The sequence below is a fragment of the Acomys russatus genome, chromosome 6, assembly GCF_903995435.1.
Source record: "Acomys russatus chromosome 6, mAcoRus1.1, whole genome shotgun sequence".
Lineage (NCBI taxonomy): Eukaryota > Metazoa > Chordata > Mammalia > Rodentia > Muridae > Acomys > Acomys russatus.
The window spans coordinates 26,872,141-26,891,866 of NC_067142.1; the positions used below are offsets into that span (position 1 = coordinate 26,872,141).

At 47.0% G+C, this 19,726-nt stretch overlaps 1 protein-coding gene across 1 annotated transcript in view; it reads left to right on the forward strand.

The window, feature by feature from the left end:
* Mgat5 (alpha-1,6-mannosylglycoprotein 6-beta-N-acetylglucosaminyltransferase) overlaps window positions 1-19,726 on the forward strand; it is a 242,092-nt gene that overhangs the window by 64,020 nt on the left and 158,346 nt on the right. Inside the window, exon 3 of the mRNA XM_051147291.1 lies at window positions 4,362-4,523. Within this exon, the coding sequence (XP_051003248.1) occupies window positions 4,362-4,523 (162 nt within the window). The remainder of the gene's footprint in view (window positions 1-4,361; window positions 4,524-19,726) is intronic.

A 19,726-nucleotide genomic window follows, 5' to 3' on the forward strand; every position in this document is an offset into this window, starting at 1 on the left:
ACAACCTGATCTTCCTCTTGCCATGTTTGAGTCTTTCCCAGCTCTCATCCGGCATAAATAATACTGTGATTTTATATATATTTATATATACTTATATGTGTGTGTGTGTGTGTGTGTGTGTGTGTGTGTGTGTGTGTGTGTGTGTGTAGCACTCTTGTGAATGCCCTTCTACATAATCAATGCATTATCCTTTGGTCATTGATATGACCATATAGTCTTTCCATGGAAAGGTGACTTTAGGATTAATTTTAAGATATGCCATTGATGGGACTTGACACTCCTGGCAGCTGATGGCTCTAGGAGGTCAGGGTTAATTCTCTTTTCATTAACACCTTCCTTTCTCATTAGTGCCCTGTCTTTGCCTGCTGTGCAGCCCTCCTGTTCATGCTTGCCTCTCAGGGCAGCCATGGCAAAAAGGGATTTGAGTTGGGAGCCAAGCAGAGAAGGAAATTATTTTTGGCAGTTTGGATGTAAGTCCTTGGTTGTTACATAGTCAATTCTGTGCCACTGAAGTATAGTCACTGTCCCTCACAGGTGGATTGCAAGCCTTCGCCTTGCCCAGAACCCTTGGCTAACTTTTACAGATCCTTCTGAAAATGGAGCTTGGTAACCAATGTCATAGATGAATTCATTGGCTACCAGCAGGCTTGATAATAACTCCCTTGTGGTTTTATGTTTGTTTCCCCCTCCCCTCCTCTCATGTGCATGTGTGTGCATGTGTGCATGCACGTGCACATGTGTCTGTGTATACATGTGTGTATGTCAGTGCTTGTATGTGTAGGTACATGTGTACATGCCATAACATGCATGTGGAGGTCAGCAAACAGCCTCCTTTTTTGAGGCAGGGTGTCTTGTTCATCAGAGCAGTTGGTTGAGCTTCCGGGGATCCTCCTGTCTCTACCCTCTGTCCTGAAGTAGTAGTAAGTGGAGCTCAAGAAGGAACCATGGCCCAGGGAAGATGGGGTACGGGGAAGGATGGCTCCCATGTATGTACAGCCTTTCTTGGTATTTCCTCAAATACCAATTGGTTTGAGGAGAGAAATCATGGTTTGCCGTCCTCTCATGAGGATCTAGATTCTACCCCCGAGAGCCCTGATCTGCCACCAGCAGGGCCACTGTTTCTTCTGAGAGCCTGTCTTGAGTGCCGCACTGACCTCAGTTGACTAATGTACAACCCCTTTCACAGAGGTTATCCTCTCCGTACTCTGGATGCTGTTAGCTAGCATTCCTCACCAAGGAAAAGCAAGGCCAGCTCTGTCTCTACCCTGTCCTTGGTTATGCCTTCTGCCCTTTCCACCGTGCACTGTCACGGCTTCCTGGAAACGGGAACTTGCAGATGCTGCTGCAGTCTTATGGACCTCAGACTTACTGAAGAAGCCCCTTGCTTTAAAGCGCCACCACAGCCTTCTCAGAGAGGTCTTCTCCGTGTCTTTAGCTACACGCTCTCATCCGTACTGTGTACGGTGAATTGTAGGAACATGGAGAATTTTGGTAGTAATGTTGGCCTTAAATTGTTCCTGCCAAGGCTCTTGAAGCACAAAGGAAAATATGAAAGTTTATCAGTAATTAGAAACCATAATCCTGCTGGGGACACATTTTACTGTCTTCGTTTTCTTCTTAAACTCTATCATAACTACTCTTCATTATACAGTGTCCTTAAATAAATGAGTTAAGTACAACATCAACAGATAGTTGGCTGCTTGCTTAAAATTGCAATAAAGCTGTTAGCAGTTTTTGCACCTTTTAACAAAGGTGAGAAATAATTTTCTCACCTGGAAAGCTATAATTTATGTGAAGATGATTGTTTGTTCTTTGTGAGTAGGTGATAGTTTATCTGTTTTACTCATTTGCTCACATAAAGCATATTCCCTGAGTGCCGTAGTGTGCTGGGCACTGTGTGTATTTGTAAGAGTACAAGCCTGGGCTTGGCATCTTCTCTGCATAGTCTGTCTGTCTCCTCCCCACCCTCCTTTTTTGTTGTGTTAGTGTTTCTTCACATGTATGTGTGCCTGTATGAGTGTGTACCACATGAGTGTAGGTGCCTATGGGCTCCAGAAAAGGATGTGTGTGCATGTGTGTATTGTGTTTTGTGTGTGTGTGTGTGTGTGTGTGTGTGTGTGTGTGTGTTTGTGTGTTTACAGGCACACATGTGGGTGGGCAGACCAGGGGAGGATGCTGGGGTTCCTGCTTTCTCTTTCTCTATCTTATTCTCTTGGGACAAGGATTCTCACTGAACCTGGAGCCTCTCACTGAACTCGGAGCCATATTGGCAGGCAGAAAGCCCTGGCAGTCCTCTCCTGTCTTCCCCATACCCTCCACTCCTTAGTTCTGGGGTCACGGTCGTACATGGCCACACACAGCTCTTCTTTATGTGACTGCTAGGCATCTGGACTCAGGTCCTCATGCTAACACAGAAGCAATATTAGCTTCAGATCTTGAACTGTTTTAATGATTTCCTTCATCTGGTTGTTTGTATTTTTCTGAAATTCTTCCAGTGCCTCTTATTATGACTCTTTTATGTCTTCAACCCTCTTATTTGCATCCTCCTGCAGTTGTTTACAGATTTAATTCATTTCTTCCATTATCATCTTCCTTACTAAGGACTTGAGGTCATTTTCTTGTATTTCGATTGTTTTTGGGTTCTCTGGGTTGCTTTCATTGGGATTGCTGGGGTCTGGAGATGCCAAACTGTTTTGGTTTTTGTTTGCATTCTTTCACTGTCCTCTTGTTATTTTGGTGTCTCTGATGTTGGAGGTAGCTTCTGGTGACCTTCACTGGTTGAGAGTGGATAGTTGGTGAATGATTTTAGGTCGGGTGCCCTTTCCTGTGGGGATCAAGGACTATTTCCCTGGAATAGGCAGGTGATCTGGTTTCTACTCCTGGAGATTTTGCCCTCCACCTTAGGCTCCAGACTGAGTCATCAGAAGTAGGTTTCTGTCTGGATCCTTTCATCTTACTGCTGTAATTCAGATCAGCTGTTTCTGGACCTAGAACAAGGTCAGCACACAAGCACTCTGGTTGGGTAGGTTGGTCCCAGCTGCCTGTCCTTCCTGTCACTTTGTAGCAAAGACCCCAGCTGGATCAGATCTTCTGTGCTGTAGCTGTCTTTTAGCTCTGCCTCTAAACACTGAAGAAGCATCCAGCCTCTCCTGAGAGCATGGGAGATCCTTCTGGGTCTGTGGGAGCTGATCCAGTTAGGTTCTGTCTGTTGGAGAGTGCAGGGTCAGTAGCGTCAGCCCAGAGACAGAGCTGTTTCAGAGTGCCACCAGCTCCAAGCTGCCTGCACTTTCCTCGACCCTGTAGCCAGGACCGCTCACAAATCCTCGGAGCTATAGTCGTAGCCAGAACATGGAAACAGCCTAAGTGTCCCTCAGTAGAAGAATGGATAAAGAAACTGTGGTACATTTACACCATGGAATACTACTCAGCTATTAAAAACAAGGAATTCCCGAAATTTGTGGACAGATGAATTGAACTAGAAATGATCATAATGAGTGAGTTAACCCAGAAGCAGAAAGACTCAAATGGTATATACTCACTTATATCTGGACACTAGCCCAAGGGGCATGTCCCATGAAAGTTTTCACTTACCAGGAAAGTGGGACAGAGGGGAGGACATCCTATTGGGACTTTAGGTGAGAGAAGCATGGGAGAATGGGGAAATAGAAGGATCCAGAGGGTCCTAGAAACCTATAAGAAGAACATTATGACATGCAGATCTGGGTCCACGGGTCCTGCTCAAACTATGGCCCCAGCCAAGGACAATATAGGCAGGAAACTTTGAACCCATACCCAGATCTAGCCGATGGACAGGACATTCTCCACCGTTGAGTGGAGAGTGGGGTCTAACTTTCATGCGAACTCTGGTGCCCCATTTTTGACCACGTCCCGTCCCCTTGATGGGAGACCTGGTTGCACTCAGAGGAAGGATAGCAGGCTACCAAGAAGAGACTTGATACCCTATGAGCATATACAGGGGGAGGAGGTCCCCCTCAATCACAGACATAGGGGAGGGGAGTAGGGGGAAAGCGGGAGGGAAGGAGGAATGGGAGGATACAAGGGATGGGCTAACAACTGAGATGTAATATGAATAAATTAATAAAATATTATCAAAAAAAAAAAAGGAAGGAAAGAAAAGAAGGAGCGATATTAGTCACTGGGCCATCTCCTCAGCCTCTGTCCCACTTTTTTTACATTGTAGTTCAACACTTCATCATGCGCAAAAGATAAAGTTACCATGGAAAGCCCTGAGAAACTATGTCCCAGTGTCCTAAGTGTATGAGTCACTGCCCACAGGCCACAGTGTGGCCGTGCGCGGCAGAGCCTGCGGAAGTTTTCAGTTTCCTTTCTCTCTTCCACAGATCTGAAGAAAACGCTTGCGGTGTTGCTGGATAACATTCTGCAGCGCATCGGCAAGCTCGAGTCCAAGGTAGATAATCTTGTCAACGGCACAGGAGCAAATTCTACCAACTCCACCACAGCTGTCCCCAGCTTGGTATCGCTTGAAAAAATTAATGTGGCAGGTAAGGATGGCTGTTCCCTGGCCAGTTATGGGACTGAGCTCTGCCCAAGACCCCAGCACCAAGGCTCTTCTTGGTGCAATATAAATTCCAGAAATTTGATATGACTGTTGTGAAGGCAAGCTTAATTTATTTTTTGGAGTAACAGATAGTAGGATGCTTTGGTGGTCCCCTCAGAATAACTGGTGGCTTCTCTAACCCGTGTGCAGATAAAGAGCTCCTAGGATTGAGTTCCACTGACAAGATTCAGAACACAGATGAAAGGAAGTGCAGAGGTTATCGGAGAACCTCGCACCGGATGAGCTCTCTCCCTTCCTGACTCCTGTCAGTTGCGACAGTCTGCTAGCTGTTAGTAAGCCGGATGTGGCCTTGAACTCCTGTAATCCTAGCACTCCAGAGTGAGAGTTCAAGGTCATCCTCAGCTACACAGTGAATTTGAGGCTCTCTTGGGCTATAGGAGCTCCTCCCAGGAAGCTAACAGGCCTAAGGGCCAAAGCTGGAAGAGTTTAAACAGAAGATGAAGTAGTCCTGCTTTGTAACCCAGAGTGTGAAATAAACTGTCAGTGGCTACAGGCAGATACAAATGAATTATTTTATTCATATGAAAAAGGAAAAAAGAAAATGGACAAAGCATGTAAAGCAATTTCCCATTACGCAGATGTTACTCTGGCAAGCAGAGAACATAACTCCCTGCCGGTAAGGCAGGTTCCCAAGGTTCTAAGAGAGAAAGAAAGAGGAAATTCTGGGCTAGGGTGTGGCTCAGTTGGTAGAGTGCCTGCCTGTGATGTCCAAAGCCCTGAGTTCAAGACCCTATACCTCCTAAACCAGGGGTGTTGGTACATACCTGTAATCTAAGGGCTCAAGGTGGAGGCAGGAGGATCGGGGATTCAAGGCCATCCTCTGTGGCATAGTTTGAAGCCAACCTGGGGGCTACGTGAGACCCTGTCTCAAGAAATAAAAATAAGGAGTAGGTAGGCAACACGATAATACGAGGGCGCAAGATTCTGGAAGTTTACGGTGACTTACTACTTACTGCCTGTGGTAGCTCCTCTCCCTCTTCTTGCTAAGGTGTGCTTGCCACTGTACAAAATGCCTCTGTGTGTATACAAGTAGTGCTGGATGAGATGGAAGAGCCTTCCTTCTTCTGACCAGATGCCATGAGCACTCATGGACCCCTTCCTGTGATTGCCACAGGGAAGCACCTCACCTGGCCCCTTCTTAAAACTGGAATCTCAGACAAGAGAAGGCAGATGGTTAAAGGCAAAGCCTAAGTCTTATGCCAAAGGCCATTGTCCACAGCTTGCATTGGGCCCACCCTTGCACCACAATGCCTTGGAGTCCATCCCTGGGGCTGCCTGTGTGTGGCCCCCAATTCCTCTTGTTAGGGTGACCTGGTATCTGGTGGGCTGGAGGTGAGGCACTTTGGGTGAGTGGTTGTGCATAAGCTGTCTGGAGTCCTTATATGTGGCGTTCCTAACTGTCATTAGAAGATACAAGTTAAGGTGCCAGAAAGAGAGCTCAGCTGCTAAGAGCACTGTTGTTCTTCCAGAGGACCTATGTTTGATTCCTGGCACCCACGTGATGGCTCACAACAGTCTGCAGCGCCACCCCATATATATCTAGAAGATGAAGTTAAGTAGCTGTGTTACTTTTGAATTTGCAGGGATTGGGCATGCAGCTGTGTTGGCAAAGGGCTTGCCTGTCATACATAAAGCCCTGGGTCCCTCCCTTGTACTGCCTAAAACAGGGAGTGGCAGCACATACCATGCGCTCCATGCTTGTGTTCAGGAAGTGGAATTAGTATGATCAGAAATTTAGTGTCCATCCATGGCTACCCAGCCAGTTCCCGGCCACACTGGGCCACTACAATCAATAAACACACGAATAAAAGCAGCCTAGTTATCCACACACCCTGGTCACTTTCTCTCCTCGCTTTCCTTATGACAACTCATGGAGCCAACAGTGGAACTTTCCCTCTCCCCTTCCCTACCCTTCAATGTCAAAACAGTTCATATTTCCCATTACGCAGGCTGGGTGAATTACTTTTCTCTTCAGCCTTTTGCCCTTTACCAAGTTTTAATTCACAAACTATATTTCTAATAATCTCAGTATCTCACCAAAGTGTTAAAAATAACTTTTAATTACAACACAGAGACAGTGTCATCTAGGCCATCAATCCTGCCTTCCCTGCCATTTCCAGCAGTTTCTGTAATTAGACAAGGAAGCCTCCCCCTGTGTTGAGCTGCTTATTAATAAGTGGGCACTGTGCCTCTCCAGGCTGTGCTCTCGGTGCCCGTTCCCACTGGGGGATGCTTATAGGCAGCTACTGCCTGGCTTCATCAAGGATCTGCATTATCTGAATTGGAAGATAGGACAGTGTTTTCTTCTCTGTGTCTCTGTCTCTCTGTGTCTCTGTCTCTCTTTGTCTCTGTCTCTATGTCTCTGTCTCTGTGTGTGTACATGTGCTACTTACTCTTCAACACGTCTGTAGAGGTTAGAAGTCAAAACCGTATGTCTTACTCAGTTGCTTTCAACTTTATTTAAGACAGGGTCTCTCACTGGCCAGACCACTGGTTGGGTTGTCCTGACTGGCCCCAAGAAACCACCCCACTTCCCCCCCCCTCATCCCTACCTCCACAGTTCTGGGATTACAGGCACATTTTTATGTGTGTACTCAAGTCCCCATGAGCATGGGACAAGCGCTTTGCTTACCGAGCCATTTGCTAAGCCCCCAGGATGGTGTTTTCTCTCTTTAAGTTTGTCGTTCCATGCTCAGCCTATGGCCTGGATAAACTTTTACACCATCACTCTCTCCTTGCTCTGTAACCTTGTTACCTTTAGCTGTCTAAGTTTGAGACCAAGCTATGGAGAGAGGCTGTGCTTTTCCTGAGTGTCAGGTCCCAGCGCACAGTATTATGGGTAAACTCTGGAATGGCATGGGGTAAAAGTTTGCAAATGGGATGCTAGCCAGGCCCCAGGGACTGTTCTTGCAGGGGCTACACATTGAATACTTGTGAAACAAGTACTTTGACATGTTTTCCTGCGTTTAAGTATTTGGGAAAGGGACGAGCCCCTGGTACCACAGTGTCCACAAGGCCACTCATGCCTCCTTCTCAGTTACTTTACTTTCTATGCCAAAGTCCTTGGCGAATGCTGCTTAAGGGGGAAGGGCTTATTCTGGCTCACAGTTTGAGGTCACACGGTCCGTCGGTCGGTCCTGGTGGGGAAAGGATGGCAGCAGGAGTGTGAGGCGGCTGGTCACATGGCATCCACAGGCAGGAAGCAGAGGGAGACCGATGCTGCTGCTCAGCCAGCCTTTCTCTTTTTATGTATTCGGAGAATACCCAGCCAATGGATGGTGTCACTCTCAGGGTAGGTCTCAGTTATCCCAGACACTCCCTTATAGACGTGCTCAGAAGCTTACCTTCTGGAGATTCTAGAGCCCATTAAGTGGACAATCATCATTCTCACACAAGTGACTTCACACCCTTCTAACAGCTTATAGGAAAGACATTCTTTATGCTTCAGTCATATCCCGTTTCAATCTCTAAATCACCACAAGGTTCCCAGTGTGTGGTTTAATTACTTTTGTATTGCTGTCATTAAAATACCCTGACCAAGGCAACCTTAGAAAGTTGAGTGCTGAATTTGGGGCTCACGATTTCAGACTGTCAGGAAGGGGAGCATGGTGGCAGGCAGGCAGGCAGGCAGGCATAGTGCTGCAGCAGTGGCTGAGAGCTCACGTCTCCATCCACAAACGAAGGGCGGTAAGAGCTGAGCATGACATGGGCCTTGGAGGCCTCAGAGCCCGTGTGCAGTGACACATCTCCTCCTCCTCTGGACCATGTTCTCTAATCCTTCCCAAGCAGTTCCACCACCTGGGGACCAAGTATTTGAACATGTATCGCCTGTGGGGCCATTCATTCTCGTTCAAACCACCGCAGTCTGTAACAGAGACATCACCATTTTCTGAAAGGTTCTGGAGAACGAGAGCTGAGCTTCGTAGAGTATTAGCCTTTCTCATAGAAAGCACCTCTCTGTATTGCAGTCTGCTGCTATAGCTGCCACGATGCGGTCCCTCTGTGCATAAAAAACATCTCTTTCTTAGGAATGCATGAGTCTTTGCTAGATGGTCTCTTTCATTTCCCCAGATGCCGAAGGCTCCTTTCTGTCTTGTCAGCTACCCAGCACATGTTCTGTTTTGTTTTGTACTCTCTCCCATGCCTACAGATAGATTGCCGTAGAGGAGGATGAAAGAGTGGTGCGTTAATAATTCTCACCTATGAGCAACCTGCCATTGCTTCGCTGGTTCATGGCTGTGCTGTTGGTCCTCAGAGCCCCTTTGTCATCTCAGCAATGGCTCGGGAGCTGTAAGAGAGTTCATTTTTATGGGGCTCTAACCCAACTTAAGTGAGGTTTTTCTTTCTTCCTTCTAGCATGAAGACATGTGGTAATTGCTCCGAAATGCTCTCCCTGGCGTGTCTTTAGCGCTTACTCTGGTGTGGCTCAGCTCGCGGATGGTTCTGATTGCTTACTCTTGCATCTTATTGCTTGCTGATCTATCTTCTGGTTGAGTGTAAACTGCTTCTAAATTGGGCACCATCGCAGTTGAAAGAGTATTCACTGGATTTATTATTTTTTTTAGAAGGAACAGTCTTATGCGTGTGTGTGTGTGTGTGTGTGTGTGTGTGTGTGTGTGTGTGTAGGTGCGCGCGCGCATGCGTGCATGTGTGTGTGTTCCTTGCTCTGTTTAGTTGCATTCTCTGTGACTTTTTTTTCTAAGCTGGTCCTTTTTCCAAATTTGTCATCCTTGGGTTTTTGTTTTTGTTTCCTTGTTCTGTCAGTGTTAATGTGTCCTTAGAGAAATTTAAGGTGGAAAATGAACTTTATTAAAATAAAAAAGATTAGATTAAAGCACGTTTGTGAGCCCTGTGTATCTTGTCGGAGAGGAAGAGAAATCAAAGAAATGAGAGAGCAGATCACAAAAGTCTCCACCCTCCCCCTCAATTGCAAAGTAAATTAATTTACCCACATTTATCCTTTGGAAGGCTTGAATGCTTCCTTGTCAAGTTTCTGCTTTCATGGGACCAGGAGAACATTGCTGAATGGTCGAGCATTTTCCCAGCTGGTTCAAGGGCCTGGGTTTTATCCCTCCCACTACAAACATGAAGCAAATGGTGATTTTTGGTTTTTAGAAAAACATATTTGGGGCCTGGAAAGGGTTTGCCTTGCCAACCTGAGGACCTGAGTTTGATCCCCAAAACCCACATTTAAAAAGCCCAATGTGACCTCTGTGCTGCGGAGGAGGTGGAGGCAGGCAGGTCCCTGGGGCTTGCTAGATACCCACCAGACACCCAGCCTAACCTGCTTGACAAGTTCCAGGCCAGTGAGAGAGATCCTGTCTTGAAAACAAAAAGGTGGGAGGACCTGAGAAGCCAAGGTTGACTTCACAGATACATAACCACATTCCAAACCCAGAAATTTTCTTTTTCTGGTATTGTTTTTGAATTTTTTAGGGGTCACGTACAAGGTGTTGGGTTTCATCTGGGTGGGCTTATTTATACACATGCATGTTCTGTCATACTTAGTTGGAAGCTTAGCGCTTTGGAATGTATTTTGCTTCTCTCTCGCTTTGTAAGTGATGGCGCTTGATAGTGCCATGCAGGGGCACACGGAGGGTGGGCAGTTTACATGAAGACACGTGATTGTGTCTGGGCTTGCTCCTGAGGATGGCTGTTCTTTCTCTCCATACAGCCATAGTCAAAGCCTTGCCTGCTGACAGAACTCAGCTGGTGTGCTCACAGCGGGGGGTGGGGTTCTCCTGGGTGATGCTCTTCGCACCATTCCACCTAGTAGTGATTTGCTTGGAGACAGAACTTGTCACCTCTTTTCCCTTTCTCAGACTGCAGTCGATGCCATGCAGGGAGTCAAGGTCCTCTCTTGTGGGTGGTGGCTAAGCTTAGCATCAGTGATTCAATGCTGGGGACCCTCTGTGGAGTATGAGAGCTACACCTCTAGACTGGAACGTTCTACAAGAGAGGACACCACATAGCATGCTACAACAGAGGCTTGAGTGTGTGCACGCATGCATTTGTTTACTTACCTGTATTAGTTACTTTTCTCATTCCTGTGACAAAAATGCCTGACAAAAGCAACCTGGGGCGGGGGGTGGCGGGGAAGGGCGGGGAGGGAGGAAGTGGAGCTTATTTTGGCTCACTGTTTGGGAGTTTAGTCCATCACGGTGGGAAGTCACGTGGCAAGAGAGTGAGGAGGCTGCTCACTTGGCATCATCCAGTCAGGAAACGAGTGCCGGTTGCTGTGCAGCGTACTTTCTCCTTTCTATTCCGTCCAGAACCATAGCCTGTGAACGTGCTGCCCACATTTAGACTAGGTCTTCCCACCCAATCTAGAGACTTCCTCACAGACAAGCCCAGAAGTTTGTCTCCTAGATGGTTTTAGATCCCATCACATTGGTGTTGAATTCTAGCCACCACACATACATTAACAATAACCAGTTGCTGTCACACAGATGCTGACTATGTGCCTGCTATTGACTGGCTGTTCTATAAAAGAAAAAAAAATGATAGCATGCATATTGTATTGTATTCTTTACAGCTGCACGGTCAGTCAGGAAACACGGTCACAAAATCCAGTGTTCAGGCACAACTCACTGACTCTTTTGGTATTTAATTCAACGCGATTCCTAGGCAGTCCTTTATTTCTCAAATCACATTTGCCACACACGGTGTTTCCAATACTTCGGGTGGAAGTGCAGTGTCTTCAAACCTGCATGTTGTTCTGAAAAGCAACCGCCATAATTATTGTTCTTACCATTTGGAAATTGAAAAAGGTCCCTGCTGAGTTCTAGGACTTGCCTTTAGCAGTGTAATTCCCCCCTCTGTGCTGCTAATGGGCCTTGAAATTAAGTTACACCTGTGTTCCCTCCTTGTATGTGAGCCCATAGTAGCACTTGTATTGAAGAAGGGCCTGAAGTGTCCCAGCTCCCCACCCAGGCTGGGGCTCACCGGGTCACTTTCCCAGGGTCAGGGATTGGCCAGCTGAGTGGGGCCCTGGATGCTGAGTCTGGGCCAGAAGAGATGGGGTTACAGAATGCACAACACAAACAAGCTCCACACTGGCTTTCTGTTCTGTTCTTTGCAAGGCAGCAGTGAGGACTTGAGGACAGGTCAGTGTTCCACCATCTTTGCAGAAGGTGCATGACATTGTTGGTGTGGTTTTTACTTTGTGTGGTCAAGGGTGTTTTGAGTTTAGTCATGAAGAACTAAAATGCATGGTTGGGGGCGGGGAATAGCTCGATTGAGAGAGAGAGAGAGAGAGAGAGAGAGAGAGAGAGAGAGAGAGAGAGAGACAGACAGACAGACAGACAGACAGACAGAGACAGAGAGAGACAGAGAGAGAACAAACCAACCAGGCCTGGTTTTGCACACTTGTAATTCCATTGCTGGGGACTGAGACTGGAGGGAGGAGCCCCAGGGCTCTCTAGTTAGCCAGGCTACCCTAGTCGGCCAGCTCCAGGGCAGTCTTAAAAGCAAGATGGGCCTGGGAGAGGACTCAGTGCCAAAGAAAGATTGCTGCACAAACAGGAGGACTCGAGTTCAAATCTCCAGCACTCATGTAAAAGGCTGACTCTAGTTCTATGAAGATAGGTGCAGGAGGATAGCTGGGGCTTGCTGCCCACCAGCTTAGCTCCCAGGTCACTTAGAGACCCTGTCTTAAGGGAATAAGGTGGAAAGTGATAAAAGAGAGCATTGCTAATCACACATGTGTTCAGCCTACCTGCATCCCCACACACCCCAAGACAGACAGCACATGCAACAGAACAAACATCCAGGTGAAGTCTTTTTGACCTTCTTATGCATATTAATGTAAGTATATGCATACACATAGACATGCACACACCCACACACCCACACCACCCCCCGCCACACACCCACACCACCCCCCGCCACACACACACACACACAAACACACACACACACACACACACACACACACACGCCTGAATACTTGTTAGAATCTTTGGCAGTGTCCTAGGAATCAAATATCATTGTTGGTGTGATTTTTTTTCCACTTTGTGTGGTCAAGGGTGTTTTGATTTTTATCATTAGAAAGAAGAATGCAGTTTAAGTGCAGCAAGTAGTGCTGATCCTCAGGGCTGTGTGTCCTCAGAAGTGACTCTCAGCTCTGGGCAGTTTCACACCCTTCGGGAACACTTGGCCCTTTCTGGAGTCGGTTGTGCTTGTCACAGCTGGGAGGTCCTATTTATATCTCATGGAAAGAGACTCAGAGTGCTGCCTCGCCGCCTCTGGTATCCAGAGCAGCCCACACAACGGAGGATTCTTTAGCCTCAAATGTCAGGCTTGCTGTGCCGTGGAATTCCAGTCCCCAAGGTTTCACTGCAGTCCAATGGCAGCTAGATTCAGTCCCAGTGATGCTCAGGGAAGCCAGATGTCCAGCTCAGGGCTGACAAGATGGTTCACTAAGTGACCAGATGGCCTGGCAACCAGAGTTCAGTCCCTGAAGCCCACATAAAAGTGACAAGAAAGAGCCAACTCCACAAACTTGAACATAGCATACAGGTACTGCTACACACACACACACACACACACACACACACACACACGTTACATATACACGTACACATACATATCATCATCATCATCATCATCAAATATGTGCTGGAAAGATATCTCCATGGTTAAAAGTACCTACTGCCTGGGTTTGGTCCCTGGTATCCACATTGAGCAGCGTAAAGCCAGTTGCATTTAGGTCCAGAGGACCCAACATCCTCTTCTGGCCTCTGCAGGTACCTGCACTCATTTGCACATCCTCACACCCCAACATTAGTGATAGATAAAGGTATAGATAGATTCCAGTATTAAGGTTTCCTTGCTTACATGGAAGAGACTTAAATGTCCTCTTCCTTCAAATGGGCTTTGCAATGCTTCGCTCACTCCTCACCCTGTTTAGTTTCGTGACTGGTCTGTGAGCCCTCCAACAAAATAGATTACATTCTAAACTCCCAAAGCTTATTTTGGAATCCTGACCTTAACGCCTTTCCTGGCCCACAACCACTGCAGTTTTGGCAGTGAGCAATTTTGCTTCTGCTTGTATGAAAGGTAATTATTTCTTTTCATGAAAAAGCCACTGGTTTGGAATAACGTTGACACAATGTAGCATGAGAGAATGGATTTAAATTGCAGAACGCTGCATAGAAGAAAACCCATTTTATTAATTTGGAGCGGAGTGTATGTATATAATTATCTAGACGTGAGAGGGTACATCTAATGACTCAGGGGGAACAAGTTAAGCTCCCCAAAATCGACTTTATAGCGTAAAGTACCCTCCCCAGTGTATGTAGGGCACCTGGAGCGGAAGATGAAACCGGAAAGATAGGGTGAAGTTGCTCATGAGGAGAGTTCTGAGTGAGACTATGAGGGTTCTGCCTTGTTCTGTCAGTATCGGCTGAAGAGGAAGGGCTTCAGGCTGGACGATGAAGAGGTGAGCTGTGACTTTCAAGCAATAGTCAAAGTACATGTGGCGGGGCGGTGCAAGGGAAGGGGGCCCAGTTAAAACTCAGGTGGGAAAACTTGGGCTAAGGAGGCAGCTTAGATGTCAGAGAGTTTGCCTCCCACGCATGATGCCTGGGGCTCTGTCCTCAGCACTGTGTGAGCCTGGTGTGGTGTCGCAAGCCTGTCAGGATCCTTACACTCAGGAGGATGAAGCAGGAGAGCCAGGAGTTCAAAGTCATCCTCTGTAATATAGAGGGAGTTCAAGGATCACTCATGTATTCGTTTGCTTTCTATTAATGTGATAAAACACCGGCCACAACCAACTTTCAGTGGAAAGGTTTATTTCAGCTTATAGTGTGTAGTTTATCATGAAAGAACAAGCAGTGACTCAACACAGGTCTCAAGCAGCACCCCAGATGACTGCTACTTACTGTATTGATCTCCATAACTCTCTCAGTCCAGGACTATCTGCCCCGGGGGATGGCACCACCCACAGTGGGCTGAGCCCTCCTACACTAATCATCAATCAAGACTTGCCTCCCAATCATTTGGGAACATGTCTTGGCAGAGTGGGCGTGTTTGTTGACCTTTCACCTGAGTTTCCTGTTCTGTGGCATGGGGTAGTAGTACCCATTTGACAGGATGACTTAGGACACTGAACTTGCACTAATCACATTCCTGTTGCTGGGACTAAACGCCCGGCCAAAAACATTTAGGGAGCGGAAGGCTTTATTTTGGCTCACTGTTCAAGAACACAGTCCCATCATGGCTGGACAGTCATGGCAACAGGAGCACGAACTGACCAGTCACATTGCATCCGACATCAGGAAGCTTGAATGCCCGTGCGTGATTCCCTTTCTCCTTTTATTGAGTTCAGGTCTCCTCCAATGGGATGATGCTGCCAGGCTGAGGCTGAGTTTCCCTGCTCTATAGATGCCCTTACAGACATGCCCAGACATGTGTCTCCTAGGTGACTCTAAATCCAAACAGTATGAAGAGTAACCACGGAAGTGACAGGCTAATTAAACAATACAAGAACGTCACCGTGTTGCCGGGAGTCAGTGGGAGCAAACAGATGTGTAGTAAGTGTTTGTCTCACTGAGTACCTTTGTCTTGTGTACATCAGGTCAGCCCCTGTACAGAAGAGATCCTTCACAGCTTGGGTGGCCATATCTTCCTTCACTCCTGGCATGCCCTGTCTGTCACTTGCCTGCTTTGGGAATTCCTCAAAAGCCCCTGGAAATCTGACTGCTATGTTGTCAAAGGGGGACATGCCTCTGCCATTTTGTAGGCTGAGGTGCCACACTAAGGCCATCCATTGAGCCGTTCCTTGGTGGCTCATTATAAAAATAATGTAAGATTTTTGAGAGGTGCTCTCCACTCACATGAATTAGAGGTGTTCACATTTATGTATTTACTTATTAATTGGAACAGTCTGGTCTCCATCTTGCTGTGTAGTCAAGGGTTATGTTAAACTCTTAATCCTCCTGCCTCCACCTCTGGAGGGCTGGGGTTGCAGGTGTGTACCATCGCACCTGTTTGTGCAGTGCTAAGAACGTGTCCCAGGCTTCTTGCACATCTGACAAGCACTACTCCGCCTGTGAGGTCTCCTCAACCCTGGAGGTGGCCCGCACAGGTATGGGGACGGAAGCATCTACATAGGGTTGCTCTTCCTATCAGAGACAGGACTGGGACGTGCTGAAATTAGGCTTGTTTGTTTTGATCAGAAGGTGACAGCCATCGCTTGCTGTAATTTGGCTTAATGAGGTATGAGCAGACAGCAGCGATGGCGGCTCACAGATGGTATCATTTCTGCAGACGGCCACAGCCACTGTCACATCTGCTTTCTCCCAGGCGCTCTCTTGTCTTTTGCTGTTTTCTTCTTTACCTGTTTGAATTGACGCGAAATTCCTCAGACCCATTCTGGTCGTGGAGAGTTTAAAATGCAGAACCAACTGCGGCACAAAGCTGTTTTCATGGGAGCGAAGAGACGCATCTGTCTTCCTGCCTTTGAAAAGGGGTAGGATTTTGAGAGGCTTTCTATCAAGCTGCGCTTTTGACTTTGTGTATCCTGGATTTCTGAAATCAGGAGATCCACAAAAGATCAGTTGCTAGTCGCATATTGTTTTATAGTGCTGAGGTATGACTCCCTGCCTCACACACACTAGGAGAGAGAATATGAATTTTACCAACTGGGCCGTTTCCTCAGCCCCTTGTCATATGTTTCTTTTCTTTTCCTTCTTTTTTTAAAATTAAGTTATTTACATCCTGAACACACCCTTTCTCCTCTCCTCTCAGCCCTCTTCCCTCTTCTCCCTTCCCTCTCAGAAAAGGGGAGTGCCCACCCCGCTTATCCTTCCCCCCCTCGCTTACCAACCCACCCCGCCCCATCAAGTTGCATCAGGACTGACCATGTCCTCTTCCATTGAGGCCAGATGAGGCAACCCTGTTAGGAGAACTTGATCTGAAAACAGGCAACAGAGTCCTTGTCAGAGACAGCCCCTGCTCCACTTGCTAGGGGACCCACAGGAAGACCAAGCTTCAATCTCTGGGAGCCCCATGGGCTTAGGTTAGTTGAGCCATGTGTTTCTTAATTCTCAGTCTGTAGATGCTTTCTCCTTAACCTGAAAGAACCCTTTGGATCTGTGTGACTTTCCACCTGAGAGATGGATGGCCTTCCAACTCCACAACCACCTGGGGGTAGGGGTGACTTACAGGAATCTCTCCTCTGTGCATAAAAGATATTACACAGCTCCTACAGCCAAGTCACTCAGGCCGACCCAAGACACTGCTTGACCCCTCCCTGTGTCTTCTCAGTGTAGTGGGAAGTGACTTCCCAGTGGGGAGTAGTTTGCTCTCAGGAGAAGACAGTCATTAACCTGTCTAAACTCTACGCTAATAGAACCTTCTGGATAATTGCTTTCATTAAGACTGGTTAAGGCAAGCATGGCAAGTTATAGCAAGATTTTCAGAGAACAAAGTAAATATTTAAAACTTCCATTTTAGAGTGCAGTTAAGTTGGGGCAGAATAAAGGTTCTTGGGAACTAGGTCTGCTAGTATCTGTCACCAAAGTGAGCCACTTGGCTGACCTTTTGGTCATTTCTCTTCAGTAGTCTTCTGAGGCCTACATCTGGGGAGACAGAAGGTGTTCCCAGAAGATAGGGGCAGGTCGAATTTTTTTTTGTTACATTTCTGTCGGAACAGAGTGACATGGTGACAGAGATTAACTGCCTTCCCTGTGCTGCTCATGAACACTATGAGGATTAAGAAGTTGGCTGTCAACCTGTGGCTGTGCCATGCCAGGAGGACAGTTGTTCCTCTAGGGCATGGGGCCATTAGTAGCAGCTGAGTTGGCTAAGGATGCCCCTGGTCTGTGTGTGCCAGGGCCAAGCTGTGCTCTAGGGTGCTGCGCTGTCATCGAGGACACCTGGAAATTCACTGAGCTGTGATTTTCGTGCCTGCAGGCGCCTCATGTCCAAAGCAAGCCAAGCCCCTGCTTACATGTGTCAGTGAGTTACCAGGTTGTGTTTTCAAGGACTCAGGCGACTCACCCTACCTGTCAAAACTTTAGAAATGACAGCTGAGCCACAAGATGAAATAGAGACCAGCCGGTCTCCCCCCACCCAGAGCCTGACTGAGTCGCTTCACCTGCTGATACTTTAAATGCCTGATCCTGCCAAGCCCTTCCCAGGACGCTGGAGACAGGGAGAATGGGCGAAACCATGCCACTTCTTTCTTGGAGATGATGTGCTCACAACGGCGTTGTATGATTGTCAACAGATAAATAAATGTGCGGTTTGTGCAGTAATGCTGGAAGGGTGTCAGGGATGCCCCTTTCAAGAAGAGACACTGAGCTGAAACCTCTGAAAAGGAGAGGGGAGCTCAAGCACCATCTAGAGAAGGTTCCAGAGAAAGGAACCAGCCTTCCCAGAGCTCCAAGCCACATTCTGGTGGGGTGTGTTTAAGAAACACTGTTGGGGAATCTACTGTGGAAGGCAGCTTATTAGCCAAACTGAAACTGAAAACGGACACCGTGAGGCTAGTCTTCATTTTCAGTGTGATGACTGGCTTTAGCGTTACCATAGAAACACACCTCTGAATGTGTCCCTAAGGATGTGTCCATAAAGATATAACTGACAGGTAGGTTCACTCTGAACGTGGGCAGTGCCATTTCATAGCCGGAGTGTAGAACTGAGTACAAAGAAGAAAGTGAACTAAGCATCAGCACCCATCACTCTCTGCTTCCTGACTGGGGATAAAATGCGGCCAGCTGCCCCATGCTCCTGCTGCTGCCATGTTCTTCGTGCTGTGAGTCTCTTCAAACTGGGAGCCAAAGCAAAGCCTCCGCTCTCAGTCTTCTTTTGTCAGGTATTTTGTAAAAACAAACAAACAAACAAACAAACAAAAACCCAAAACATGTCTAGTGCCCACATCATTTTCTAAACTGCACTCTCTGCCATTTGTGTTTCTGCTGGGCTGAAGCAGGCCACATACAGGAGTGGTACTGGAAGCCTTGGCAGTGTGAGTATGCTCACTAGGTGGCTCCGAACACTGAGGCCGCAGCAATGCAGCAATGCGAGTGTGAATCTTTGGGTGAGATCAGAGACAAGCAGCAGAAGACTTCGGCCAAGTTATTTTAGAAAATCCTGGTCTCAGCTCTGCCATCTGCCCAGACGCTAGCAGACCCATGACTCGGGGGGGGGGACGACCTGGGATTTGCACATTTGACTGCCCCCCCGGCCTACATTGGGATTTCTGGAAAAAAGTGACTTGATCTTTGGTTATTCTTCTATAGCTAGAATTTCATGATATTTTAGAAGCTTACAAGATTGAGATGTTTTACCATTTTCCCCACATCAAGGAAGTGTGCACTTCCAGTCTTATCTGAATAGTTCTGGTGATGACATGTGATCTTCAAATTAAATATGTAGATATGCCTATTTGTGGGTTTATTGCCTGTGGATACATTTGTGCTACAGGACCAGAATTAATGGTTTACAAAGGAAACTATATGGTCTGCCCTGCCAAAAAAATTTTGTTCTCTACCTCTTCCCAGAACAAGCTAACTGGCCCCCCAATTTAAACAAACTTCTGGCCCCCCAGTTTAAACAAACAGTATTACCTCTGGCGCAGTGTCTAGTCCATGATACCATGTGTACAACCCACTACATCTGTGGGATGTTACTAAAATTTATTTAAAGGAATAACTTTATTTTGGAGAGCTTAATATCTTTAATCACAAATCATATCTTAAAATACTTTATTAATCCCTCCATTCAGATGTGTAAAACATTTATCTTATTTTCAAAGACAAGAGTGTCAAGGTGGGAAAAAATGTGTAATCTACCCAGTGTGGAGGAAGCATGAACTAAAACTCGGGGCCCGTTTAAGACATCCTGGTGTATGTGAGAACTCGGGGCCCATTTAAGACATCCTGGTGTATGGGAGAACTCGGGGTCCATTTAAGACATCCTGGGATATGTGATGTCACACACAGATGCCCAGACAGTCGTCCTTTCTTGACTGTTGCATTGAAAGATCACCTGTGAAACATGTAACAGTGAAAAGAGCTTAAGGCTCAAGAGCAGAAGGTAAAACAAGAGTCTGAACCTTTTGATGGTTTACATACAGTCTTAAGTATCTCAAATGGTGGGGCTGGGGCTGCAGCTCAG